This window comes from Corvus brachyrhynchos, unplaced genomic scaffold, assembly GCF_000691975.1.
Source record: "Corvus brachyrhynchos isolate BGI_N302 unplaced genomic scaffold, ASM69197v1 scaffold783, whole genome shotgun sequence".
NCBI lineage: Eukaryota > Metazoa > Chordata > Aves > Passeriformes > Corvidae > Corvus > Corvus brachyrhynchos.
The window spans coordinates 676,490-693,665 of NW_008236979.1; the positions used below are offsets into that span (position 1 = coordinate 676,490).

Here is a 17,176-nt window from a genome sequence, read left to right on the forward strand (position 1 = left end):
TAAAGATGCCATTGCAGGTCTGGCAGCTCGTCCTTTCCTGAACTTGAGAGACAAAGCTGGGACTCTGACTCTCAAGAACACTCAAAGTAAGAGGTGCCTTATGGTCTGTGTACATCAAACAGGCAGGATTCAAGATGTAGGAGAAATGTTGCAGATGTCATATTTAGCTGTTTTTACAACCGCTGTTTTTATATGCATTAAACACTGCCTTGAGAGCTTTGAGGAATTTTTAGTTTTGACCACTGACCTGTTTATAGTTTATTACCCTAAATTCTGACAGCTGGCTTACTTCCAGAATGTGTGAGAAATAATTTTTATAGCAGGTATTTGAGGATGAGGTCCGTATCAACTTCTTTTTCCATTTTAGTTAGCTTTCAAAAATGTGTATTTAATTTTTTGAGTCCTAGAAAGGGATGGTTTGACATGATTTCCTGCTCTCAGATATAAATCAGGAGACTGTTTTATTACATAATAGTGTGGCTTGCATAAATGCACTCCATTTATGAAACCTCTTACGTATTTAGGGAAATTTCATAATATGCCATATTACTGTGAGTTTTTCTTCCCAGCTGGAACAACGGCCTTGGGCATGAAGCCACACAGTTGGGCAAAATAATGGCATCATTTTATAGCTTGATAATGGCACCATTAGCACAAGATATTATCATATCACCTTTTTATGGATACTTATACTTTAAACCAAGCTCTGTTATATGACATAAGTGCAGCATTGGAACAGACTTCAAAAAAATAAAGGTGCAATTTTTCTTTCAACAAGTTAAATATTGCAACATTTATGTAGCTATTATCTTTATTCTTTATAAAACAGTGAGCTTCTCCTTTGGATGTTTAATAGAAAAATATATATAAACCCAGCAATTTTGCATCTGAAATAGGTACTCAGGTGTAAGGTGTTCCTTGACCCATCAAGTGAGACTTTTACTCCCCAACAGATGGATGAGAGCTCTGCTCTTGGCCAAATTGATGCAGTTTCTTTTTCTTCCAGTTTGATGGAGCTGCTGGTGCTTTGGAGATTATATGAAGTGCAGGTTCAAAAAGTTTATTTTGAGCGTTCCAGACCTCAGATTTTTAACTCTAGTCTCAGTTTGTAATTGTTGATCTGCTTACAGGCTGCAGCCTCATCTTTGAACTCAGGCTTTGCTCCTCATAGCACATGTCCAATTGCAATTAAAATGTGCAAGACCTACTCTCTCTGACAGTCAGCTTTTTTATGACAGTCCAATCCACAGCACTAAAGATTTCGGAGAGATTTTCTCTTCTTTAGTAGATCACTTTTGCCTATGGGTGAGCTACAAGTACTTTGACGTGATTATACTCAGTAGGATGAAAATCTGAAATTGGGAATATCAGTTATCACTTTGGAAAACACATTAGGTTTTAAGTATTTTAAGGAGTGTATTGTGCAATTTTATTACAGTTTCTTCAAATAAAATTTACTATCTTCAAAGTTTGGATCCCAAACAATAGATGAATTTTTGCTTGAATACTTCATCTGGAAATTTGTCGGGCAGTTTGAGTTTAAAGTAGGAAACACATTTATGCTAAATTGTGTTGAAGGAATTATGGAAAATTATTAAGATTTTAAATTTTGATTTGAGATCTTCGATTGCCTTTCACTTTGACTGGAATTCTTACATTTCATACCCAACATCTTTAAGAGGTGTTCGGATGGAGTATTGGTATAATGCCTTCACCCCGGAAACAGATCAAAACCTATCAACCTTCAATAAAGAAGGAGTTGACCTGAAATTGCACTTGAGTTCTGGTATCTTTGATTCCTATCAGGCTTTTAAATTATAGCACAACAAGTATTTGGTGACCTTGAAAAGTCACTAAAATCTATAGGTAGAATTTTAGTAGATAAGATGTAAAGGAAAATAAGGAGAATTTCTTCATTCCATGGGAAAAAGGCATCAGAAATATTTATGGTAGAGATTTGATTGAATATTGAGATGTTTTCATACTTGGCAGTTTTTGTCATGATAAAGAAACAGTTAATAAATAGTTAAAAATAAACAAGTTAAGAACATAAATACTATAACAGCAGTTTGTATTTTATTTAGTTCTGACTGAAAAGGTATACAAAGACTTTTTGGTAATATGTTCATTTAACTTCCATTTCAGGACACTTAAAATCTCTCATTTCATATGGTTGATTTTGGAAGGATATTAAGAAGATTTGAACAATTATATTTTTATTTTTTTTTTTTTTTTTTTTTTTTTTTTTTTTTTTTTTAAAAAAAGACCGTTTGAAAACTTTAATAACTGTGGCATACTATTGTATTATCTCACTCAGTGGTTGAGGCTGGAAGGAAGCTCTGGAAGATGAAATTAATGGTATTGTCCAAAGATGGAGACATTGAGTAGATATCACTTCCCAGTGCAATCCTTCAGGCCAGTAATGAAAAGGCAGAGAAGTGCTCTTTACAAACTATAAACATTAGACTGGTGCTTCTGTAATCGTGTGTTGCAGTAAATATATAGATTATATTACATCAAAGTATTTGTCATAATTACCAGAATCAGGGCATTTCAGGAACTTTTGGTGTAGCAAACTTTGAATGTCTGTCAGTCTCTGTCAAAATATCAGTTGGTAGCTTTTTTTTCTTGCGATATAAACAGACATTTGCAAGATGTATTTTATGCTTTAAAATAATAAAAAGCGTAATCCTCTTTGGCACAATACATGGAGAAGGTAAAGTTTCACTTGAATTAGATAGTCTTTGTTGTTTCAAGTTGATGTCGATGTCTCTGCACATGCCAGCTCTGGAAAAATGGAGAGGAAATTAAATCTTTCAGGAATCCTTTTTCTGTCTTCTGTTACTGACACAGACACCTAATAACTCATACTAACAACTGTGAGAAGGGAAATAATCATGCTCATTTGTGGAATACCAGAATGATTGGAGTTGGAAAGGACCATCTGGAGATTGTCTGACCCCTCAAAGCAGAGTCGGCTAGAGTAAGTTGTCCAGGGCTTTGTTTGAGTCAGGTTTTGAATATCTCCAGGGATCGAGAATCAATACCCAACCTGTCTGAGCAGCCTGCTCCAGTCTTCCACCATCCTTGCAGTAAAAAAATATTTCTTATTTTTAAATGGAATTTCCTGTATTTCAATTTGAACGGATTTAGGTTCAAGTTTAAAAAGACAATAGGTACATAAACCTCTTTTAACTTAGTGTTTAAAAAAAAAAAATATATTATTGAGAATGATTTGCGTTGAAAGAGTTTTGCAGTATAGAACACCTCATTTATGGAAATCGCTTGTAACCTTTGAATATCGTCACATGGTTTCATTGTACTATTTCCCACCAGGCTAAGTCAAGATTTCAGTAAACAACATAAATCAGCATTAAGCCCTCTACAGATGCATAAAATAATTGCAAAAACCCCTCACTTGCAGCTAGAAACCAATTAAGCATTTGTTCTCCAAAATAATAAATATACAAATCTCTGTTTTTTATATGTATGTTCTTGTCTCAGTGAAAACCATGAGTATGTTCTCATTTGGAAAAAAGGGTGTTAGGTAAAATAGAGTGATCTGGGGAATTCTGTAATCGTTGAAGAAAAAAACTCAACCCTTCTTTTTGAGTGTAGTCAATACGTTTATTGGAAGACATTTTTCTGCTGTATTTTTGTCGCAGAAAATGTACTGAAAATCTTTCTTGGAATACTCTGAGGATATTTCTTACATATGGCTGTTGGCAAGATAGATACCTTTAAAATCTGTATGTGAGAAATTCACCCTGCAAGGAGTAGAGTATGATTTTAATTTCTAAACTTCACTTTTTCAACACCTTCCTGCACTTGAAACCAGATAGTCTGAATTGTCTCTTAAGGTATTTGTTCCTGTGTGCCCTGCTCATGCCCCTCTTAAAAAAGTCTGCTCAGGCTTCCAGAGTGAAATAATTGAATTTGTCAAATATGATGATTATGTGGGAAAATTTTTGGAAAAAGTTGCATTTTTTTTTTAACTTCTAAAACTTTCCAGAGAAATATTTCAGGATTAAACAAAGTTTTCACTTAATTTCTTTTTTTTTTTTTTTAAGCAGAACCTTTTTCCATTTTTCAAATTTTAGGAAAGTAATTTTTCCTGCTAAAGGCTTCTCAAAACTGTTTTATGTATTTTTTGGTCCAGCTCAGCTGATTTTCAAAAACTGGTAGCTATGGGAGAAAACAGTGGCCTCAAATTTCCTAGCTTTCTGCAGAAACCCCCATACTTTGTCTAAAACTAATGTGAATAATTGATTGTTTTATAAGTATTTTCTTCCATTTCCTTCTGTGGTAACATGGGCACTTGTGTGTGTGTCTTTCCCTCAGCTAGTACAGTTGAGGTCATCTCTGTTGTTCTCTTATTAAAAATCTTGTAGGTGCTGAGTTTTTAAAATCAAATTTTGAGCCCACATCTGTCCACACAGGACGTACAGAACTACATTCTGTAGCTTTGATTTTTAGGAAACAAAGTTTTGTTAGAGGATTTCCTCTAGTTTACCATATTGCACTTTGAGAACGTTCCCCTAGTTAAGAGACTATTTTTCTGAGGCAGAGGAAGGCTGGAAGATACCTGATCTTTACTGGACTTATTCTTCCAAATAAGTTTCTTACTTATTGCCTTACTCCTCTGCCATATACATACAGAACAGCAAATGAGGTGTTTCAGAATTCCAAAGTCTGTGTAACAGAAACTGGATTTATCTTTCTGAATGTGGGTTTTTTGCATGTAGGATCTTTGCCCTGACTCATATACTTGTATTGTCAGAAGATGATATTCACTATTTTGAGATCAAATTTGGCTATGCAGACACCCTCTCTGTTCCTACTCAAATGGAAAGAATCTTGATAGCTGAACAATAACCCCAAAAGCAGATCTTAATATTTCTGCCTTACAAAGTATTCAACATGAGGAAGGAAAAGGCACAACCTATGTCTTGACACAGTGCAGGCCAGCATCATAATTATATAGGGTTCTTGAAATCCTTCTTCTCTCTGAAAGCATGAAGTGCTCTAGCTGCAAAAGTCTTTATTTTCTTTGAATTTTGATTTTGTTAAAACTGTTCAACAGACAAATGGTCACTTTTGATTTGCACAAGCCTAATTAAGCAAATAGAGCTTCTAGAAAATATACTGGGAAATCCAGTTTTTAAAAAGTGAGAATAAAAAGTACACTCAGTGCTGACAACTTTAAATATTTGTTTTCCTTTCAACAATGGGGCCTTTATGAATTAAAATAAATCTGAAGTTCCTTGCTGCTTGTCCATGAGCTCATTCTGAGCTTTGCAGGTAGCCTCCAGATCACAGTTCTAGGTGATGCATTTCATACATTAGACTCTCGTTTCTATATTTCAGTTATAAAACTTTGTTACAAATGCTGTAGTCTCATGGGAATGACTGTTGCCAGTTCCTATCAGCGTAGTCCAGCATGTCATTGCCAAAAAGTCAGCGTGGTCTTGTTGCCGCTGAGCAGGCCCTGCTCTTTGATTTTACATCATTCTGAGTCTCCCTGAAACCCAGTTACTCATCCACCTTTCCCAACCTAATTTCTGCAAGTTGTTAAAAAAGGTTTCTGTTTATTGCCATTACACATCTCTCTGCACTTTTTACACATACTCTTCTGACTGTGACAGCATATCCTCAGTGATATATCAGTGATATATCAGTGTTACATCACCCTGACTCTGCAGAATGTACTACGAGGGTGACTGAAGTCTCAAGCTGACAGTTGTATCTGCTTTTTTTTTTTCAAATTTATTACAGCCTGCACTATAATATGAGTTTCAAATGACAGATAAAAGTTAAATGAAAGAGAGTAAAATTAACATAACAAAATTGAATCACAATGTGTTCTGTTAATCCTCACAATTTAATTTTATTTTGTAAAAGTCTCAGTTGTCACTTTCTGCATTTTGATCACCTCTTCAAGGGAAAACATAAAACTCATTTTCTTACTTATATATTTTCTTTCTTGGTATGCTGGGTGTTTTTTAGGTTAGTCAACCACTTCCCCTTTATTTGAAGGAATTGGTATTTTCACATTAGTGTGGTCTGTCATTCTTTCAGCAGAAAATTGTTTAGAATAGTCTTGCTCCTTGTATAGATAAGTGGACATCATCCCTTACATACAAACCCCCACACTTTTCCTTCAATGGAATAAATGTACAATACAGAGAGCTTAAAAACTCTTTGTGTTTTTTCCTCATGCCTTTTGATGTTGACTCTTCTAAATTATATAGGTTATTATGTGTTCTCTTCACTCATCATGCACATGTAAACAACTCCCTTACCCTTCTTCACGTACTTTGGTTTTCTTTTCCAAGAGATGTGGATCTTCAGTAAAAGATTGAAATAATAATAAAACTGAAGAACATTTTCTCTGTAGAGTTTAATGAGATTTTGGTGTCTTCCTTTGTCATCATTTCACAGTGATGAGCGAATAGATTCACTTGGGTACCCACAGTCTTGAAAACGCCTACCTGACTTCTCTTTTGGCTAGTCTTTCACAAGAGGCAGGACTAAGCATTTCAATTTCTTGTTTTCGCATTCTGCCCTGAAATCCTGGTTTTTGTGAAGCCAAAAGGAAGTCAGCAGGTATTTACCACTGATAGTCATGTCATCGGCACTCACCTGTGAAGAACAAAGTGAGACTTTAAAAAGTTTTATGTGTGTTCTATCACAGTGCTGTTCACAGAATAAACAAAATTCAAGTATTTGTGCTGTGGATGGCTGCTGGAATGCAGACTCCTTCCTCTTTTCAGAAGTAATTGCATCAAGTATGCTCACACTGGCTTCTGCTCTCATTGTAGTGGTGCTATGTACATCAAGGAATTAGAGCCTCTGTCTTTCATGGCCGTATCAAAAAGTGAGGAGGAGAATAGGAAAATACATCAATGAATTTTTCTGCTGCCTGAGAATGCTGCTTTTTGGTTGTTTTAGACATTAGAGAGGGGAATCACCAAGCACCACACAAAAGATCAGAAAGTGTAATTTCTACAAAGTGGTATTATACACATAAATCTTCTGAAAGACAGATACCTCTGGGATATCATAGGCCATAGACTCCTGTGTAATCCATTACCCATGCTGATATAAACCTTTGATTTGTGGTTTTAAACCTGAGGCTGAGTAACCTCATAAATATGCTAATCCACAGTAATCAAGAAAAGTGCCATTGCAAATACAAAATTTTTATTCCACAGCTCCAACAGCTTTATAGCATGCTCTACATTTATAACAATAAACTTTGGGAAATTACTCTCTTCATGTTTAAGAAAATGCTTTGCCCTTTTCTTGTCATCTCACAATGGGTTTTACATACATTATTTTGAATGGCATGATCTTTATGCAAAATTCAGGGCATGTTTTGCCTTTTCTAACCAAGTATTTGATTTCTAAAATGAACAAAACATTGCATAAATTTTAAAAATTCAGCTTTTGTAGCCTTATAAAAATTTTATTATCATTTTTATTAGGCTGGAGACCAGCCAGTGGGTTAACTGGTAGATTGTCTAGCACAGGCAGCTCTACTGTAGATGTAAAAAAATAAAGACTTAAAGAAATTTGAAAAAAATCTCATTTTAGCAGCACATTGTCCGTCTCTGTTATATGTGTTTCTGCACATACACATAGGTATGAGTGTTAAATGCCAGACCACCATACTAAGTTCTATAGTCACTCAAATATCTCAGCGTAAATTTATTTATTTATTTAGGAAATGTGAAAAGTACCTTCCATGCAGGACATTTTTCTGTTTATAAACTTCAGAATACAAGGAGAAGTGGAGTCTTCACCTTGGGAGATTCAGATTGAATGCTAGAAAAAATTTGTTGTGTTAGCAATAGCGCATTGAAACAAATTTTCCAGACTGGCCGTGGAATGTTTGTTCCTGGAGGTTTACAAAACTTAGCTGGGGAAAGGCACTGCTGGCCTGATATGGTGCTGACAGTAGCCTGGCTTAGAGTGAGAAGTTGAACAACCTCAGTTTGTGATGTTCCTCCTATCCCCATTTCTGTGATTTTGTGATAAGAGCACATTCCGCAACAGGTGCTACTTTCCTAATGGGAAACTCCTTAATTTATCAAGTCATAATAAGATGTCAGAAGAAGTGATAACAAGGAAGCTGAAACCTGGGGTTGGAAGGAAAATTCAATTCTAGCAAGTGACAAAAATGGCTTTTCCTTAATGTAGCTTGACAAACAAAACCATATCGTCATGCAATGCTTCTCATTGTGGTAGAATTTAATCATTCAACTCTGCCTGACAAATTCTCTCACTTCATTCCCTTCACTTCTGTATCTAATTTTTCTTCCTGTCCATTTAATCTAGGCAGGCTTTTAAACACCAGAGTTTTGAAAGATGTTGTCTAGAAATCTGCTGTTTAACACAGTTTGTAGGAGAACTCAATCCTGCGAAGATTTATGTCTAAAATAACTTTCCAGTATTATAGGTCTTTGTGTCAATTACTTTTAATCTTTTTTTTTATTTAATTTTGAAACATGTCATTTCTCTCTTATCTGTCTTTTAATTTTCTTCCATTCTTTCACTGACTTTAGTAGCCAATATTCCAATTTCTTAATAATGTCCATATGAATCGCTATGAAAATGCTTTGCATACTGAATAAAACTGTAAGTTAAATAACAGTTCCCTGTCCTAGATTTTCTCCTTGACTTCTTGGAGTTTATTAATGTAGGGTTTTTCTGTGTGGTATATGTTTGTTCATATGTGTACACAAGCATAACATTGAATAAAGAAGGGGAATATGCATATTGAATTTAATTGAATAATGAAATTATTGGATTTAAAGTGCCTATTCAGTAGGAAAAAAGTTCAGCTGTTATAACCTTATTTAGGAATGTCTTTCATCTTACTTGAATACAAAACTAGATTGTCTTTCTGCCTCTCGTGACTCTGAATAGTTGAAAAAATACCCTGTAATTATTACATTTTTTGAGAAATGAAGGAGTGGGTATTTGGATAATGTAGTGTGTGCCAGCATGAGAGACAAGGCTTCAGTGAGCAGAGATAATCTATGGAAGCTGTTGATCAAATCTTGATGTGAAGTCTGAATTTATTTGTTATCTTTCATTTTCTATTTATGTTATCAGTATGAAAGTTTTGTTATCACTAAATCTTATCATCTGGGAGGACTGTTTGTCAACATGAAACTGAATTCTCTACAGGCATTAACGCAGCAGAAGGAAGTAGGATTCTGCTAGCAGGCACTTAGCTCTGTATTGCTTCTCAGATCATTTAATCCCAACAACAAATACTTCTTTTGCCTATTTTATTGTTACAGTTTTACAGAAATACCCGGTGAGTACTTACAAACCATGGGAGAAATTTATCTCACCTAACATTATTTATATTCTAAGTTTGACATTAGGTCTATAGTCTGAACTAATCACAGAATCCCTGTGTTGTTAGTGGAGAGAAATGGCAGCTCCACAGGGTAATCCCTTCCAAGTTATGAGAGTTCCACATCTATTTTAGAGTCACTCACCTATGAAATGCCTTCCTATCTCTGCTGATTATTATAAGCTATCTGACTAATTTAGACTAGGTTCACACATGGGACAAGATTTGACATATTCCACGTGGCAAAATTCAGATACATTTCAAACTTTATTTTTCAAGTTTTAGGAAACCCAGTACATAAAATAAATGTGTGGCATTTTTAGCCTCCAAGAGTTTAATGTTTCCCTTATTTAGACAAATATAATTTGTTGGTAATCTTGTCCTTTCCTTACCATGTTCTCTTGGAATTTCTGTTTACCAAAGGAAAAGAAAATATATTTTGTGCTTTGCCTGTTAAATATTTCTATTGGGAAACTGACAGTTTCCTACCATCCATCTCTCACTTGTGCAGGTCAGTCTTCATAATTGAAGTCCAGTGTGAAAGAAGAGTCAGAACCATTTGTAACTCTCTCTAAAGATATCCCAATATATAATTGTACTTACAATTGCATTTATATTAAGAAAAAAAAAAATCAGAGTATCTTATCTTTTCCTTTGTAACTACTGATTATTCAGTAGTCATGTGTTTACTGAGTTTAAAGATATACCCAAAATTATTATCTAATACATAGTAATGTCTTTAAAATAGTTTATACTTGGGTCTCTGCTGTCATGTTTCTGCTGAGTAGATATCTAAACTTCACTTTGTACAACAACAAATAAATGTGAGAATTTATTATGTGTTTCAATTTTCTAGCATCCTCATTCCAAATTATCACAGCGTTCGATCTTTTACATTTTCCTTATAAAAAAGTTATACACAAAAATGTGGCCATCTACACAAATATATTCCTCAGCTGACTTTAATATTTTTTGTCTGAAGTTGCTTCAGTCAAAAAGTGTCCCTCAAGAAAGTGTGAAAGATGACGGACAACAAAATATGTCAGCCTTTATGTTCAGTCTGTATCCATTTCTTCTGATTCAGTACGTACCTAGTACCAGTGTGGGAGTGTATAATAGTTCTATCCAAGAAGAAATTAAATTATGGTTTTGATGATACTGAAGGAAGTAATAATTCTGCAGGGTTTAAGTCGGCATAATCAACACAGTCCAGGCAGTTTAGTTTGGGTTATGTCTGACCTTATTGCATTATGTTTCAGGGTTTAATAATTAGACCTTCTATCAGAGTTTTGCCATGTATTTATTTTAGTTTCTCTTATTTGTTCTTTCTTAATTTATTAACAATGGAAGATGGAAGAATTGCATTAACGGAAGTATTTGTTCATGGTTTGAAAGCCTGAGCAGATAGAAGTTTGCTTTAGTGGGTAATGTCGTGAAATGGAGCACAGATTATAATTGCTTTTTGTGTACATTATTTGAATATATGAAACATTTCATGGATTAGGTTACTGTTTACTGCAAACACGGAATTTTGATTTAGTGCCTAGTTTTCCCTTTCCTTTTCCTTTTGCACAATTGGTTTCGTTAGAATTGCAGAGATGGCTTCTTGACCCCTATATTTTTAAACTAAAACAGAAACTTCTGAGGGCAGACTTACTATTTCCATATGAAAGATGTCCCTGAGTTAGACTTTCAAGATTGTCTCATTTTTGTCGTGGAACAGATTTTGACCTATTGTTCTGTAGGACTCTATTACTGCTGCATGGGATAGTCAAGGTAAAGATGAACTGGAGAAATGGGAACAAATGAATCCAGCCCTGCAGACATTAACTTCTGAAGGCTGGAAAAATCTGTGTTCAAAAGGTGTTCCTCTTTCCACAGACCTATTCCATCCATCATTATTCAGTGTAAAGTGTATTTCCTACCTCATGTGTGTAACCAAAACACGAAAAAATTAAGAAGTACCATGAATTGAAACATTGATTGCAATGAATCCTTGTGTCAGTGCTCTCTGGCATATTCTGCTGCCTATCTGACTTTTGAATCCTTAATTGCTGTAAAATATTTGCCAGCAGTCACAATGCCTTTTCTTCCAATTAGGCCACGTATCCTTAAAATAGTTTGTTAACTTGCTTTTTTAAAAACATACTTTTCAAAAACTTGAATGTGGAAGAGAAAAAAGATAGACATGTCTTCTGTTTGTTGAAACAATCCCCACAGTTCATTTATCACTCATCAGCCTTTTCTTGATATATCATTCTATCTCTTAAGACTGTGAGCTGGAAAATACAGAGATAGATAGATAGATAGATCGATAGATAGATAGATAGATAGATAGATAGATAGATGTAAACCCCACATTTGGGTTTGGAATCTTTTCATTCTCTCCAAGTTTTCTACATTCGATCTGTATATGTGTTACTTTGATCTGATGGAATACAACTGCAGTTCACAACAACAATAACAGTAATGATAATAATAACAATAACTCGTAGAGGTTATCGTTTGCCGTAAAAAATTATGTTCCACATGGCACTTGGTTTTATTCCATAGGAAATGATGGAGAGGATATTTATCTTCATCCTTATTTGTAAGAGAAGATAGAGATAATATTTGTGGGATCCACAAGCTTTTTAGATGTTTTGGGGAAACTGAAAACTACTAAAGTATGATACAAATTAACAAGGGAGATAATTTTCTCCAGTATCTTTAAGTCCAAAGTGAAAACCTGGGGTTGGATGAATTTTCCTTTTCTTGTCCCTTATCTGTATAGGCACAAGCAAAAGGACAATTACATTCATATCTATATTAAACCCCCATGGAAATATATCTTTTTAATTGTATTATGGTCCTTTGTATCAGTCCTAGGTTCATGACATTTGCTTGCTTCTTTGTGGTCTACTTTATAATTAAAATATGTATTCTTTTTGTTAATGTTCTGTGTTGAAATTAGTCTGAGATACATGATACTGTTCAGAATATACTGTAGTTCATCTTTTAAACAGTAACTCTAATGTAATTATTAGAAGATGTTTGATTAAAATTGGAAATTACTATTGGGATGAAACTTTATATCTAAATGGGTTTCTGCTTTAAAGTATGAGTACTTTCAGGAAAATCCCATACAACCAACCAAGCAAGTCTAACAGACAGATGTTCTTCCATAAATTTGGAAACATCTTCAGCAATAGAACACTGCACTTATCTTGAGTAGGTGGTTAGATTAATAGAAGTTGGAAAATGTAGAATCCTTCCTTTTGTGTCCATTTTCCTGAGCTTGGGAATATGCAAATCATTTCTTTATTGATAATCAATGATATAAAATCATTGAAATGTTGTAAATCTGTTTACTTCATATTTATTTTGTGTTGAAAAGGAGAAGCAGAGGCACTATAGTTTCTTAGAAAAGTTTGGGGTAAAACTTTCCTGGTATGATTTTGATCAGATTGAGGGGTTTGATTGCAGACTTTCGCTTGACTGGAGTTGTTTCTAGACTCAGAGAGGCAGTTAAAGAATTCTGACACCTTGAATGAAAATAATTGTACTAATGCAAAATCTAAATGCTTCTTCAACAAAGAGCATTTCAACAAATCACAAAAGGTGAACTCTATCACACTGGCATGATTTTTTCTCCTTGTGCTGGTTCATCACCTAAAGTATGGTACTTGTAAAAAACATTCTGGAAACACCAGGAGTGAATTTGAATATTAAATAGTATTTGAAGTGAATCCAGACAGCATTTAAAAAAAAAAAAAAAAGAGTTTGGAAAGCTTTTCATTTTTGTTCAAGGTATACTTAAACAATTGTTTTTGTTTGGGATGCACTTTATACTGGGCCAAAGAAGTCTTCTGGTCTTTTCGCAGACGTTATCTTCTAAGTAATTGGTCTATGTTTAGCTGTGTTGTGCTGGCACAAGGCACGGTAACACCATTATTACTGAAGTTTACATTATGGCTTTGCCCTAAAATAGAAAAAAAAGGAGAGAAAAAAAGTAAATTTTTGAGTATCATGAATTATCATTTCAAAAGTTCGCAATTCAGCTATGAAAGGGATTCAGAGTAATTTGGTGTAATTACTAGTCAAGATCAGATCTTGAATGCACAGAGATCTCTAAACCCAACAATTATTTGAAAAGACTGTAAATATAGTTAGATAAACATTTGGTACAATTCAAAGTAGAAGATTCTCTATATCTTCAGTTTGAAAATTATAAACTGAAAAACTGAGCAAGACAGGGACTTATGGATATTTGTAGATATAACATAACTATTAAGTACTGTTCTTAACATTAGTAAAAAGTACTTACAAAGATAATTATAGGCTTTATTGCATGCAAGTGTGAATGTCTGTATGTATATGCTGTCTTAGAGATAATTCTTAAATATTCACAAAAATTACAGCAAGGAGCTGAACTAATGCATGTTCTGGTGAGGCTGTAAAAATGTAGCCCAAAAGAGTATTTATTACTTTGTCTTTAAAGTAATTTGCTTTGAAACTGTTTTATTATGCACCAGATTTATCTTTTTTAAAATTAAATTAACATATGCATTAATTTTAATATTATACAATTAAAATATTTTAAATGTATTAATCTTGAGCACTATATGTTGTTTGTCTTGTCTAAAACCTTGTTTCAGTGTTGTTATTAAAATGGAAGATGGTGTTGGTGACTATAAACAAGACAATTCATAGCAATACAATTTCTTAATATATTTCATATTCTTTTTATTGTTCATATTAAGAGGATATTTCTATTAACTTTACTTCAGTAAAAGTATTATATTCCATTGTTTGTATTTTGACACCAACAAGGATATGGGAATTAGCTGCGCGTCTCACTTCATCATAAATGCAGGTGTGTGCAGACTAGACTGATATTACACTTGAAAGTAATCATCCATGGAGCCATGAAGTCCTTGACTAAAAAGAGCTGTTGAGTCTGAAAATGTTGTAATTTACTTTTATTTTATTTGCAGATTGCCTTCTCACAACACAATACTATCATGGATCTGGTGCAGTTCTTCGTCACCTTCTTCAGGTAAATTGCTTTTTTTGTCTTCTGACTGAAATCCTGATGACTCTTTACCATCAAGCCAGTATCTTAACCAGCTTCTGAATCTTGAGAAATGCCTGAGAGGAGGTCTTCAAACTGTGTTCCCTAATTTGCACCAGTGGAGGGTCTTGGCCAATTAAAGGCAGCTGCTGGAATCTTGCATTATATAATTGTGTATTTCATATTCCATGGTACAGTCTTCACACTTCATAAAGATTAGCTGGGTTTGTACCATGTATTACAGTGATTAAGAAAAGCCAGCTAAACTTAAGTAATTTATGTGTGTGATTTTTCTATAAACACTTTTATGGAATTATTTAAAATGATGGCTCTGTTCAACAGCTTGTTATTTTTAATGAAGCACACCACATCACTACTAATGCTTTCATGTGTTGGAACGTAATTATGAAAGGCAGTAGGTGATGCCTGAGATTTTGTTGTGGCAGCAATGCAGGGATGGGCTTCATCTGCAAATGAACAAGTATTGTATAATCTGAACAAAACCCCACTGAAAGACTTCTTAAAAGTTCAGGTCTCTTATAAAACATCACAAACTTGAATATACACTGATTAATTACAGTGCTTTGAAATCTTGCTGTGAAGATATTTCCCAATAACTGTGAAATGTACACAAAATGTGAACAGTGGCAGACAGGTATGTCTTTGTGTATTTCTAGGATGGCCATGACTTTATTTCACAAGTTCACATTACGGCTTCTCTGTTGACATTAATTACTGTGCTCTGAGGAACTGTACCTAAAGAATCAGACTCTTAAATACTGTGAATGGACCAAATTCTGTTTATTGCTGTTGCCAAAAAGGGCACAGAAATGAGCAGAGCCTGAAGGCTTCTGTACCCAGGGCATTGGCTAATGGAGAGGAGTTTAGTAGGTGATACAAAATATCCCATTTCTCCTCATTCGCCACAAACAGAGCAATAAAATGCTGATTGCCGAAGGTCAGTCTAGTGGTGGTTTGGGTGTTTGGCTTTTGAGCATTTTTTGTATTTTGGGTTTTTTTTTCTTCTTTTTTTCATGGGGAGACAGCAAGCTCTAAAAAATTATGATGCTTATGCAAACGTTTAGATTACAAACTGTATAGAAGAAAGCAGAGTCTGTCCAAGTACAACAGAACAGAGAGATCCTGTGACAAATAGCAGAGGTAAACTAAGAGCTGTTTTGTTGGTGCTCTGTGCCCTGATGCAGCCTTAGTAAATGTGAACTATAGGCTCTGTGGTGGTGCAGCCATCTCTATGGATCCATTGCATTATCTCTCCTCGCATGATGGTCTATCTCATGTGGCTTGTTCTGGATAAACGTGGACTCATCCTGATCCTGATACAAGAAGAGATCTGCCTGCCTGAACTGTAAGCTAATTGGAACCCGAGGCAGATGTAATCCTCTTTAAAGAGAGAAAGGTTGTAGGGAAGCTGGCAGTTATCCTCCCGCTGCCTTTGACTCAGTCCCAGCCTCATTATACAACAAGGCTTTCAGCTGGCACTCAGTTCAACAGGCCCTTGCAGCCATCTGCAGTGCAATGTTGATAACCCACCTTAGGAATCCAGTTGCAGAAGTATGTAAAGGAATCGGGAAATGCCCTGAGTAGTGCATTGCAGTGATCCAAGCCAAGGTGCAAACCTTAATTGCAGGGCACCCTGCAAAGACACAGACAAATCCAGCTAAGGTCTGATGGTTATAATGAGAAAAAGTGTTTAACACAAAAATGTTTTAAAACCTTGGTGTAATGTTGTATGGCACTCTTCTACAATTGAATTGGTATTAAGGTGTCTGTAGAGACAGTTAGGATGTCAACAGTTTGTAGCCTAAAATAATCATTTTAATAAGGGTTTATTGTTTCTTGTTTTGTGTGGGTTTAGTTTTGTTTGTTTGTGGGGTTTGGTTTTGTTTTCTTGGGAATGTGGTATGACTGTGACAAATCACAGTGGTAACAGTAATAACCCAGGTCATAAGTACTATGATTATTGATAAATAAAATAATTGTTTTAAAGACAATTTGAATGTGCTTGATAAAAAAACTTATTTCAACATGCTTTGATAAACATGCATTTGCATTTCTCCCATCCAGTATTATACTTCTCGTATTTCTGAGGATTTGGCATAATGCTGTTTACCTTGCCTGGCCAAAGCAGAAAATAGATCCATTTGACAATAACAGCTATTCAACAATCAGGCAAAAGTATAGTTTAAAACTGTTCCTTTATAGATTTTGTGTTCCAGACTGAAAGATAAAATGCACATTTTACTACTTGAATCAGAAACATCAAAACAGGCATTTTTAGAACTGTCCTGATGTATCAAGATAAACTGTTTTAAAAGTATTGTTCTGTAAGGACTTAATTTAAAACCATACATAATAAAGCACAACATCTGTGATTAGCTCTGCAATTAATGCTTGGCCTACCGATACTGATACTGTATATCCTAGAACAAAAAACTGAGATAAATAAAAGTTATATTGAAAAAAAATAAGCAGAATATTATTAAAACTGTAGTGATCCAGACCATGATGTGCATCATTAAAAACCCCCACCCTATTTAATTTCATTATTTTTCTACTGGAAGATTTCATTGTAACTATAGCTTCAGTGACCTTTTCTCTAAGAGTAAAAATGCAATGTAAGAGTAGTAACAGATTCCAGACTGTCTTATAGAGTGTGGCATCTGTGTTGCTGTGCTCAGTGCCTTGAAGACTTTTAGCCTTGAGAAGTCTGTGACTTTTTTTTTTCCATGTGC

General features: G+C 34.6%; 1 protein-coding gene across 1 annotated transcript in view; it reads left to right on the forward strand.

Moving 5' to 3' along the window:
• ATRNL1 (attractin like 1) overlaps window positions 1-17,176 on the forward strand; it is a gene marked incomplete at its 5' end in the record, with an annotated part of 455,979 nt that overhangs the window by 221,651 nt on the left and 217,152 nt on the right. The window contains one exon of the mRNA XM_008629373.2: window positions 14,347-14,408. Within this exon, the coding sequence (XP_008627595.2) occupies window positions 14,347-14,408 (62 nt within the window). The remainder of the gene's footprint in view (window positions 1-14,346; window positions 14,409-17,176) is intronic.